This window comes from Myotis davidii, unplaced genomic scaffold, assembly GCF_000327345.1.
Source record: "Myotis davidii unplaced genomic scaffold, ASM32734v1 scaffold120, whole genome shotgun sequence".
Classification (NCBI taxonomy): Eukaryota; Metazoa; Chordata; class Mammalia; order Chiroptera; family Vespertilionidae; genus Myotis; species Myotis davidii.
This window is the reverse complement of record NW_006294778.1, coordinates 3,426,082-3,438,329: the sequence shown is the minus strand read 5'-3', so window position 1 is coordinate 3,438,329 and position 12,248 is coordinate 3,426,082. Positions and strand designations below refer to the sequence as shown.

Genomic DNA, 12,248 nt, shown 5'->3' with positions numbered 1-12,248 from the left:
ATATGTAATTATATATGTATTTTCCGATGGTCTTAGGCGACCCCTGTGAAAGGGTCGTTCGACCCCCAAAGGGGTCATGACCCACAGGTTGAGAACCGCTGGCCTAGCATAATAACAAGCATAACAGTGGCAATACACCAATAGCAAACACTTCACTTATTTAATCTTTAGAACGACCCCCAAAATTAGATACTATTAATAGCCCAATTTTGCAAGTAAAGAAACTGAGGCACAGAGTGATTAAATAACTGGCCCAAGCCAACAGAGGTAGACAGGTGTGGGGCCAAGGACAGATGCTTGCCCACTGTACAATCCTGCCTTTGGCCTTCTGTGATTAATTGCTCATTTCCTGGTCTGTCTCCCATTAGATGGTAAGCTCCTTGAGGATAAGAACTGCGACTTATCTAGGCCTATATGCCAGGTCCCTTGAAACAGCAAGGATGGACGGCTCCCGGCAAGGCTTTTGAGGGCATAATCCCCTAGGAAGGCAGCAGTCCTCTTTGGACAAAATCAGATTTCACAGATGCTGCCTTCCCCAGGAATGTAAATGTGGAAACTGGTTCTGTTATTTTCAGTAATTTACCTTGTTCCAGAGACATTTCAAGTGTCAACTGTACAAAAACGAAAATTTAGTCAGCTGAAGTCCCATGTCAGCATTAATTTAGGAAGCAAAAGTATATTTCAATCATTATTTAGCACTCTCTTCTCAATATTTAAGTCAACTATTTTTATAGTAGAGAATTACATGTTCATTGATTTTTATGCTCTGTATATAGCTCAATGGCAGAATAGCAATAAAAATCCCACAATGTATGTAGTCAAAACTCGTTAAATTATGTCCAGAGAACATACCCATTTTGGAATTTAGAAATGACCATAATAGGCCCAAAGGATTCCTCTTTGGCCAGGTACATGTGGTCTTCCACATCTGTGAACACAGTTGGTTCCATAAAAAAGCCTATTTGAAAAACAGAGGAAAAGAACGTCAATTATAGGTTGATCTTCAATGAACAGTTCTTATTTAATTATATTACACATCTTTTTCTTCCCTCTGGGTCAGTAAAACCAAGAAAACTTTCATTTTCCTATTTGGCATTAGCATTCCTAGGTTCTTATATTTATAATGCCTTTATTACAAACATTTCAAACATATGTACAAATAGACAATATAGTATCATGAATAGTAAAATAATTCTTTATTTATATTTGCTGTATTTGATTCACTTTTTACTTGCTGAAATATCTTAGAGGAAATTCCAAAGATTACAACTTTGACCTCCAAGTATTTCAGTACAAGTCTAAAAAATAAGGACATTTTCTTGCATACTGCACAATACATTATTATACCTAACAAGTTTATGCTAATTTCTTATTCAAAATTTACACTTCAGTTTCTGATTGTCCGGAAAGCTCTTGTTACAGTGACCTGTTGAATTCAGGATTTAAATAAGTCCTGCACATTGTATTAGGTTATTAGAGCTCCTGTGTCCTTTAATTTAGAATGTTTCCCCTTTATCCTTGCCCCTTATTTTTCATGCCATTGATGTGTTAAACAGACCAAGTCACTCGTTCTATAGAATACCTTGCATTTTAGATTTGTCATTGCTTTCTTGGGATGGTATTTAATTTGTTCTTCTAGCCCCTATATTTCTCGTAAATGGAAAATTTGACCTACAGGCATGATCAGGTTCAGGTTAAATGTTTTGGGCAAGAATACTTTACAGGAGGTGTTGCCCATTGCGTCTTATAGGAGACACAGCGTATCCAGTCGCCCTGCTCTCCCTGGCTGCTAAGATTGACCAGTGGTTCTAAGTGGTGACAACCTGACCCCTCCATTACAAAGTTGTGCTTTTCTCCTTCTGCTGGCAAGCGAGCTTGGGGGTGATACTTTGGTATCTTACAAATGCTCAGGTCCCTATCAACCTTTTACCTAGTAACTTTAGCCTCTCTGATGATCATTGCCTGAATCAATTATTTCATTCAATTAGGGAGAGCAAATTGGTGATTGATTGATTGATTTTTGTTAATCCTCACTGAGAATATTTTTTTCCATTGATTTATAGAGAGACTGGAAGGGAGGGAGAAAGAAAGAGAAAGAGAGAGGGAGAGAGAGAGGGAGAGAGAGAGAGAAACATTGATGTGAGAGACTCATCAATTGCTTGCCTCCTGCACTCACCCTGACTGGGGCCAGGGATTGAACCTGCAACCCAGGTACGTGCCCTTGATTGGGAATTGAACCTGCGACCCTTCAGTGCAGGGGTAAATAAGGGGATGGAGGGGTAGGGTTGGGTGGAGGAGGGGAGGATGCTCTAATCACTGAAATACACCAGCCAGGATGGTAACTTTTTTTATTTTATTATATTTTTCTAGATTATTTAGCAGGGTTCCTTTTGCAAAAATAAAAAAGTCTCCTTTATCACCTACTCAGTTATCCAGAAATTCAGTTCAGACAGGAAACACATGATAAATATTGAATTTTTTCCCTTTTAATTGCCAATTTTCAGGGTAGGATGCTGGCACACAATCTACCTACAGGAGTAAAAAATGAGTTTTTGCAGTTGTTTGTCTTTTTCTCTTTTTTGGGTGTCATAACAGTGAGCCATTCGTGTGTTTCCGTAACAAGTACTGCTTCAGACAAGAGGAATGACTCGTTCCCAGCTCTGCTGGCTAAGATGACATCTCACAGTGTCAGGAAGAAAGATCAGCAGCTCTGAGCAACACAGATGCCCACTACCTTTGCTTACTGTACAGCTAAGGGCCCGTCACATCTATTTCATGAGTGGATTTTCATAGCCTCATATAGCAGGATGTGCACATTTCATCCCATTTTACATGGGAGGTTCAGAAAACCTGTGTTGTCCAAGGTGCCACAGCTTATAAGTGGCCAAGCAGGAGCTACAAATTAATTCTTCTGACTTTTGAGGCAAGCTGGTGTTGCTATAAAAGCTGCTCCCATCTCTGTGAACTCCGGAGGTGGTCTTACCTGGCCTTGGAATTTGTCTCCCCCCGTACACCAGCGTGGCCCCCTCTTTCACGCCTGCTTCACAGTATTGAAGAAGCTTTTCCAGATGTGCTTTATGATTCTGGGGCCCGTGATCAGTAGATCTGTCAAGCGGATCACCAATTTTCATCTTTTTAATTTCTTCCACCTGTATGTCACCCAGTTCACAAAACACAATGGACTGTTAATAATAATAATGGGTGCCCTTGACTGAGCTTCTACTATGTGGCGGGTGTTGTACGAAGCTTTTCAAAGATCTGTCATCATTTCGTCTTCAAAGCAGCATTAGAAATGGGTATTTATTATTTCCGTCTCACAGCTGAAGAAACGGAGGCTTAGAGAGGTTAAGTGACTTGCCCAAGGGCACACAACCACCAAATACTATAGTTTTGTTAAGCTCTTAACTACTGAGTTTTAACAGAACATAGCTACATATACTATTTTAAAATGATCCTGAGAACATATATGCATAACTCAGGGACACAGACAACAGAGTGATAAAGATTGGGGGCGGGGGTAGGGGGAGCAGAGGCTGGGCGGAAGTGGGCAAAGGATGGGGGAGGGAAATGGAGGACATCTGTAGCATCAGCAATAATAAAATTATCCTGAATGTTAATCTATTAAAACAGTAAATCTGATGTTTTGGAATTTTTATTAGTACAGTGTGCTCACAGCCAGCTGGCCAGCCTGACTCAGTGGTTGAGTATCGACCCATGAACTAGGTACAGTGGTCGGCAAACTGCGGCTCGTGAGCCACATGTGGCTCTTTGGCCCCTTGTGTGTGGTTCTTCCACAAAATACCAACTTCTGCGCATGGGCCACGAAGTTTCGATTGCACTTTGCAGGCTCAATCCCCAGTAGTGGGTGTGGGGGAGGCAGCCCATCTATGATTCTCATCATTGATGTTTCTAGCTCTTCCTTTCCCTTTCTCTCTCTGAAATCAATAACAACATATTTTTTTTTAAAAAATGTAGTGTGCTTACACTCTTCATGACAAAAGAATTTCCAAATGGCCACATTGTTATCTCTGTTTCTCTCCCCAAGTGTGACAGACTGGCCTTGTGAAATTCTCATGGCACGGCCATGCCAGAGGAATTGCTAGACTGTTCCGATGAAAAACCATCTTCATTGAACGATGTTCATCACTGGCATGTCTTTGTAATCACTTCTTGTACATCTCAATTTTCGTAATCTATTTCTGCATTTTCTAATGTTAAGTCCAATTCTAGTAGGAAGGAAGAATGGGAGTAACTGGGACCCCACAGGCCCATGAATTTGAATTTAGACCTGGCAATAATCCCTCAGGAAGTGCTCAAAGAGATACCTGTTGAATGAATGAGTGAATGAATGAATGAGTGGATGAATATAAATTGCATGTGTATAAAACGTGTGTGTTGATGGATTGATATAGTAAATCCTTAACATTTCTGGTCTCAGAATTTGAAATTTCAACAAGTTATAGTTGTGAAAACCCATGACGTGGTACTATAACTATTTTCCTGAGGCACAAAATTGCATTGCAGGGATATTTAGGAGGCAGCCACTGCCCACATCGTGTCTCTCCATCTGACTTCCTTGTTTTCTACTCTCATAAAGAAAGAATGTTTGCCTCTTGGGGATGGGGTCAGGGAATTGGCTCTGAAAAAAAAAAGCTGGGTTCTGGTTTCTCAAATATAAAAAAAAATTTATGATTACTATTATCATCATCCTATATAATAAAAGCCTAATATGCTAAGTGTCCGGTCATCCAGTAATGATATGCTAAGGCTGCTCAACCACTTGCTATGTTGTGCACTGACCACCAGGGAGCAGATGCTCAATGCAGGAGCTGCCCCTGGTGGTCAGTGCACTCCCACAGGGGGAGCACACTGACCACCAGGGGGCAGACGCTCAATGCAGGAGCTGCCCCCTGGTGCTCAGTGCACTCCCACAGGGGGAGTGCCACTCAGCCAGAAGCCAGGCTCATGGCTGGCGAGCACAGAGCCGGTGGCGGAAGCCTTTCCCACCTCTGAGGCAGCGCTAAGGATGTCTGACTGCCAGCTTAGGTCTGCTCTTCACGGGGAGTAGGCCTAATCTGGCAGTCAGACATCCCCTGAGGATTCCTGGACTGCGAGAGGGCACAGGCCAGGCTGAGCGACCGCCCTCCCCCCCCCGAGTGTGGGAATTTTGTGCACCAGGCCTCTAGTAATAATATAATGTAGTTTAGTTTAGAATTTATTTTAGTCACAGAATTCATCTTAATAGTTCTATAAATGACTTTTATTCTATATTTACAGAATCATGACCAATCAATAGTGGGCATCTGTCTATCTATTGACCTTTCTCTCTCTTTCATCTGTCTTGATGAAGGATATGGTATTTGTCCTGTTAACTGTGAACTGAGGATTTGTAAGGATTGAACAGTGTATCTCTCATAGTTAATTTAGGGGTTTATAAAAACCTCAAGTGTCATGGTTCTAATAGACTATAAATACAGAGCCAGGTATAGGTAATAACAGCTCTTAAGGGTTTTGTTTATACAGACCCATAACTTTTTACTATGAAAAATTATAAACACATATAAAAGTAGACAAATAATATAATAAAATTCCATGTACCCATCACCCAACTTCAACAATTACCAATTCATGGCCAATTTATTCCACCTCTCACTTCCTCCCCCCCTGGGGAGCAGGAGGCAAGCAAAGTCTAGACATCATATAATTGAACCTATAAATATGTCACAAAGTGGCTCGAAAAGATAAGGACTGAATTGTTTTCTAAAACTATATAAGCGCAGTACTATTGTCACACCTAAAAAAGTCACTAAGTCTCAGAAATACTTTTTGAGTTTAAGCAATTTCTGTTCGACTCATGGAGCCAACTTAAAGGCGCCTTACCACTCTTGTCACAAATTCATCGTGGATGGATTCTTCCACAAACAAGCGCCCAGCTGCAATACAGTTCTCTCCTTTGTTGAAAAATACCGCTCCCATGCCCTTGGGCAGCAGAGGAGAAAAGATTGTTAACATTACTTGGGAAGTCGGGGTTGTAATAATATTGCGCGTCTGAGAATATATGCTATGAAAGGCAGCAGGCAACAGAGAGGTCACAGACAAACATGACTCCATGGCCCTAGGTGGTGATGAGTGCTGCTGAAGATACCCCGCTTTGATCTAGCCTGCCTTTTGGGGTTTTGTTTCTCCTTTCCCTCCTTTGGTCCATGAGCACTTAACAAAAATTAGTGTGTAAAAGTAAGGACATACCACTAAGGAACAGATTTTGTGTTGCAAGAAAGTCTAGATTATAAATTTAAATGTAATGCCTGTATGTCAGATTTTGCTTTTGAGATCTCTACATTGGTTTGTATAAATCGTGAATGTTTTAAAAACACCTTAATGAGACAAATTATTTTAAAAATAAAGTGCTCTGAGTGTTCCAAAGTCTAAGCATAAAGAGGCTAGTTTCTACAATGACTAGACAAGGCTAGATCTCACTTTAAGATTTCTGGTGAGCTTCCCAGTGACATTACTAGCTTCCCTCTGCCATTATCCAATGACTGATTTCCGCTGGGCACCTCTCCTGCCTCACCACTTCACCACCGATCAAGTGAATACTTACTTGACTAGTATTTCTTCTTCTCTGTGCTTTTTTGTTTGGTTCTAATTAATAAAGATTAAAGTTTCTAAATTTACATTTTTATAGGGTATTGTAAATAAATACAAATTGTATACTTGAAAAAAAAAGATTTCTGATAAGCAATGAGGTGAAATGTGTTTTAGAAATAGGCACTTATTTAGCTGGATTTGACCCACTCTTACCATTCGCACGGCTTTGTCAATTTCACAGTCATTGAATATTATAAGTGGGGATTTGCCACCAAGTTCAAGAGAAACTTTCTTTAAGTTGCTTGCAGCACTAGAGAAAAATAAATGAGAAATGAGCATTTAGTCTCTCTCTCTCTCTCTCTCTCTCTTTGTCTCTCTCTCTCGCGCGCGCCTTCCACCATAAATTACCACTTGACATGGAAAACATAATTGAGCCTCAGAAACTTATGCAAAGACAAAACATGAATGGTTGAATGGTGATAATTGTTGAAGCTGGGTGGTGAGCACATGGAAGTTCATTATCCTATTCTTGTGCTTTGAATATATGAGAAATTTTCCATAATGAACTTTTCGTTTTAAATTCTGTGGAAATGACTAGCGATCCTTATAGGTAAATTCAGGTTATTTAGGTATACTAATTTTGGTTACATAAAGGCCTGGTAAGGAATTTAGCCTCAAACCAGATTCCTGGAGCATTGGAAAAAAATACATAAATATAGATTTTTAGAAGTAAATTGTTTATTTTCCCTTTCTTGCAGAAGCACTATTTAAAACATTTTTAAATTTTAAAGAAATGCAGAAAGAAGGGAAAGAAATCAATTCCATGGCTCAATTACTTTTTTTTTTTTTTTTTTTACCATTTTGATAAAGTTTTTCCTGGTCTGTGCCCAACCATAGCCTTTGCCTTATTTAACATCGTTGGGGATCACCCAATATATACAATTTATAGCTTATTTTCCTTTCCATTTACCATTTTAACAACACTTCTCACTGTTATTAAAATGTTCCATGAACATGAGTGCACAGTATTCTGTTATGTTGACTTCCTTTAACCATTGCTTTATTTTTAACATTTAGCTTCATTGCAATTAAAAAATTTTAAAAAATATGTTTTTATTGATTTCAGATAGAGGAATGGAAAGAGAGAAATGGACACATCGAGGAGGAGAGCAAATCATCAACTGGCTGCCTCCTGCACCCCTCCTACTGGGGATCGAGCCCGCAACCCGGGCATGTGCCCTGACAAGGAATTGAACAGTGACCTCCTGGTTCCTAGGTCGATACTCAACCACTGAGCAACACTGGCTGGGCAGATTATTTGAAAATTTTATTTTTAATTTTTAAAAATGTTATTGATTTTTGTTAGAGAAAGAAGAAGGGAGAGAGGGAGAGAGAGAGAGAGAGAAATATCAATGTGAAAGAGAAACATCAAGTGGTTTCCCCCTGCATACACCTAGACCAGGGACCGGGGTTCAAACCCACAACCTGGGTATGTGCCCTGACCCGGAATGGAGCCAGCATAAGATGATACTCAAGCAACCGAGCCACACTAGTCCAGGAGATTATTTGTAATTTTTTTTAAAAAAACAATGTTACTGCTTTTTAGAAATTTATTTTATTAATCATCCAGATTTGTCATTTATATGTCTTTTTGGTTTCTTACTTATGCTCCAAAAACAATTTGGGCCACAGATCTAGTACAGAAAATATTTTGTGCTGGATTGTTAAAGCTGCCAGTTGGGTGTAGAATTTCACTATGGCTCTAGTTTTATTGACTGTGGGCTTTTCCACTTTGGAAGGTATTTTATTACACTCACACAGGTCAATGCCCTGCAGTGATAAGTAGATTTCTCTTCTTAATCTGATGTGATTTTTCTTCCTCCCAAAGCACCCTATTCCAAGAAGCAAAAGCTAAACCAAAAACCTGGTTTGGCAGCATCTACAACAAACCGACATATTGAAACCAATACCTCCTCATGATCTGTTTGCCAATAGGAGTGGAACCAGTGAAACCAAGTTTGCGGATGTCAGGATGTTCAGAGAGCCGTTGTCCTGCCACGCCACCTGTAGAATTAGGGAATCAAACGTGATTTCAAACATTGGTCACGCTCTGATGGCCAGGGTGGCTTTGAATTCAGTGAAGGAGATTTCTAACCTCTCATTTGAATCTTAGTTTTACATTTTCTGTATTAATTATAAACTGACAAAAATGTAAATAATGTCCTCCATGCAATTGTCATCCCCCCTCCCCTGCCAAAAAATAAAAAATAAAAATGGGAAAGCCTTGTTGTTGTTTGCAAACTTCCAAAATAGTTTTTAAAAATTGAAATGGGCCACCTTAGGGTAGTTTTACAATGCTGTACTATTTCTGCCGCCCGCCCCCAAACCCCCACCACCTTACTCATGCACCATTATGTTTCCATTTTAAGACTTTAGGGCATGGTCAGTATATTTATCCTTAAGTTAACTGTTTGGTAAACAGTGTTTAGGTTTAATACAGTTATAATCCAGGACAGACTCCAGTGGGAAAACAGCCACTCAGCTACCCCTGTACCATTCATTAACTAGAGTGAAAGGGTCTTTTGGTGGCTTACCTGAGCCCGGAATGATGTTGATTACCCCCTTGGGAAAGCCAGCTTTAACAGAGAGCTCTGCAAACTTCAGAGCAGTCAAGGGCGTGACCTGAGCAGAAGCAGACAGCAATGACCTTCTTCAGACTCTGTCCTGGCCCTTAGATCAGTCCCGAGTTTTTCACCTATGGCCGCACAAGGGCTCATTTTGTTGTTTTCTTTTATTTGGGCATAATTACAGCAAAGTTGCAAGACTGGTACAAAGAATGCATGTCTCTGATGTTAAGTAGACAGGAGAGGAGGGGCTGTGGCAGCCAGCCCCTGGCGTCTTACCTGCGCTGGCTTGAGCACTAAGGTGTTGCCTGCTGCGAGACAGGCGGCGCTCTTCCACGCCAGCATCATCAGCGGGTAATTCCAGGGGATGATAATGGCACAGACACTGCGGAGGAAGAAAGCCGACACCCTTGGTTGTCTTGAAGCAGCATCAGTCACTCAGAGACGCTTGCTTCCCTTGCCTTACCCAAGTGGCTCCTTCTTGGTGAAGGTCAGATTGCGATTTGGACGGGCCTGGTTGATAGGGATGGTAGAACCCTAAGGCACAAAGGAGGTGGATGCTTATTTTACTCTTTGAAATGAGTAAATTTAACCTGTTTCAGAATAGATGAGAGACTTGAGGATATCATAGGTGGTTTAACATTTGTTCCCTGTAATCTCGAAGAATCCGTTTCCTGTCTGCCTCTCTTGTTTTGCCTAGCTTACAGGAATAGACAGTGTTCAGTTGGTAAGAAATATATCCACATCAAGAAAAGAACTTCTGCCGAACCAGTTTGGCTCAGTGGATAGAGCGTCGGCCTGCGGACTCAAGGGTCCCGGGTTCGATTCCGGTCAAGGGCATGTACCCTGGTTGCGGGCACATCTCCAGTGGGGGGTGTGCAATAGGCAGCTGATCGATTTCTCTCATCGATGTTTCTAACTCTCTATCCCTCTCCCTTCTTCTCTGTAGAAAATCAATAAAATATATACAAAAAAGAAGAAGAAAAAAAGAGAAAGGAACTTCTATTCATTTCTTGAAAGAATCCAGGCACGGGAGAATAAACGTAATTCTAATTTATTCATCTCCATTCCAATTTCTTGGCATGCTAGAGAATGTTAATTGCCTGCCCAATATATTCATTATCCCCTTTTTCCTTAGTAATGATGGGGACGGCGATATGCTCAGATAAGAAACTTGCCCAGTTCTCATAGAGGACAGGGATGGTCAATGGAACATGTAAGCACACGGCATTGAGAGGGGAAAGAGAACAGCTCACACACATCCTGTTTTCCTGTTCCTCCCACTTCTTGCTTCTTCCTGCTCAGAATGTTGCTGAAATGGCTGGCACTGCAGTGACTATCATGAGACTATGAGACAATCCCAAGAGTGAAGATCACAGGGTCCTAAGGATGGCCCCACAGAGAGAGAGGGGATCTTTATATCACATACTAGACCTGACTGCCTGCCTTTGGACTCCTTGAAAGTGAGACAAAAATCTACATAAGGGGTGGCCCTGACACAGTGTCCTTACCAACTAATAAATGTCCATCCCTTTTCCTTTCAGAATGATCTATACGGAGACAACATCTGTGCTCACCTGAATTTTGTCACACCAGCCAGCAAAATATCTGAATGTTTGCACAGACATTCCAATGTGAGTCTTGAGAGCCAAGGTGTAGACTGCGCCAGAATCGAGGGCTTCAATGGTTGCCAGCTCTTCTTGGTTCTCTTCCAGTAGGTCTGCAAGTCTGTATGGTCAGTGAAAGAAATCCATCCAACAATATTGATTGAACCCCTATGTTGTTTTGTATAAGGCACCCTCCTAAGGGCTGAGAATTCAGAGGTGAAAATAACTGGACCAGATCTTTGTCCTCATGGAGACTATAAGAAGACAGACATTAAACAAATAATGTCGTAAATCATCTGTTTCAAGAGTTACAAGAGAAGAAGAGGGTGTTGGAAGCCTATACAATTTGCCTCATAAATGTACAAGAGGTAGAACAGTGACTGAGCCAAGGAGATCAATGATAGAAATCAGTGGACTTGTGGACAGTTCATGAACATACAGGGAGATGTTAGCGTGCAACCCACACCCCGCAATCCATGAACACATGAGGATTTCTGGTTGGTGCAGGATTATTTCTAACACTAACTGAAAAGGAAAAGATAGAGATAGATGGAACAAATTACAGACACCACAACAGATTTCTGTGTGGTGTCCAATTTCTGTGGGAAGATAAGTTATAGGACTGTCTAATGACTATGAAATAGTAAAAATTCATCTTTTTTGTTCACTTTGGCTATTTGCTTTCCTATAGTAGTTGTCTGAGCTGTCTCCCCTCTGGACTGTTCCAAAGGCAGGCATGAAATCCCCCGACCCCAGTGTTTCTTCCAGATCCTACTCTAAGAGATCTTTTGATCAAGGCCAGTTATTTGGCTTAGGTAAGCAGAAAACTTAATTTATGATCAAATTGACTTATTCGTGACATACTGTTATCAACTTATAATACCCTTTCAGGCCTTAGTATTTCCCTTCATTCCTTTTGTTTCCTGCACATAAAGGAGGTTTAATTTTTATCTTTGAAAATCACAGGACCCGGCTGGTGTGGCTCAGTGGTTGACCACTGACCTATGAACCAGGAGGTCACAGTTGATTCCTGGTTGGGGCATATGCCAGGTGGTGGGCTCAATCTCCAGTAGTGGGTGTGCAGGAGACAACCGATTAATGATTCTCTCTCATTGGTGTTTCAATCTCTTTCTCCCTCTCCCTTCTTCTCTGAAAGCAATAATATATATATATATTATTAAGAAAATAACAATAATTATATATATTTTAAGAAAATAACAGGGTGCTGAATATTCTCCATTTATGGCTGTTATTCATTCTCCACCCTGCTCTGTGGCCTGGGAGGATGACCTTCATAGACTACATCCCCTCTTGCTGGGTTTGGCCAATGAGAGTCCAATGGGCGGCACTCCCAGAAGACTGGTGAACTAGAGGCAAAAGTGGTCAGGAATTAGAATCCCCTGGCTGCCTCACAGATGGGCTGTGGTTC

General features: G+C 41.0%; 1 protein-coding gene across 1 annotated transcript in view; it reads right to left on the bottom strand.

The window, feature by feature from the left end:
• Positions 1–12,248, bottom strand: part of ALDH1L2 (aldehyde dehydrogenase 1 family member L2) — a 62,766-nt gene that overhangs the window by 15,531 nt on the left and 34,987 nt on the right. Inside the window, exons 13-21 of the mRNA XM_006769392.2 lie at positions 10,790–10,940; positions 9,679–9,749; positions 9,492–9,597; positions 9,183–9,270; positions 8,559–8,652; positions 6,802–6,898; positions 5,881–5,979; positions 2,984–3,149; positions 853–958 (exon numbers count right to left, since the gene is read on the bottom strand). Of these exons, the coding sequence (XP_006769455.1) occupies positions 853–958; positions 2,984–3,149; positions 5,881–5,979; positions 6,802–6,898; positions 8,559–8,652; positions 9,183–9,270; positions 9,492–9,597; positions 9,679–9,749; positions 10,790–10,940 (978 nt within the window). The remainder of the gene's footprint in view (positions 1–852; positions 959–2,983; positions 3,150–5,880; positions 5,980–6,801; positions 6,899–8,558; positions 8,653–9,182; positions 9,271–9,491; positions 9,598–9,678; positions 9,750–10,789; positions 10,941–12,248) is intronic.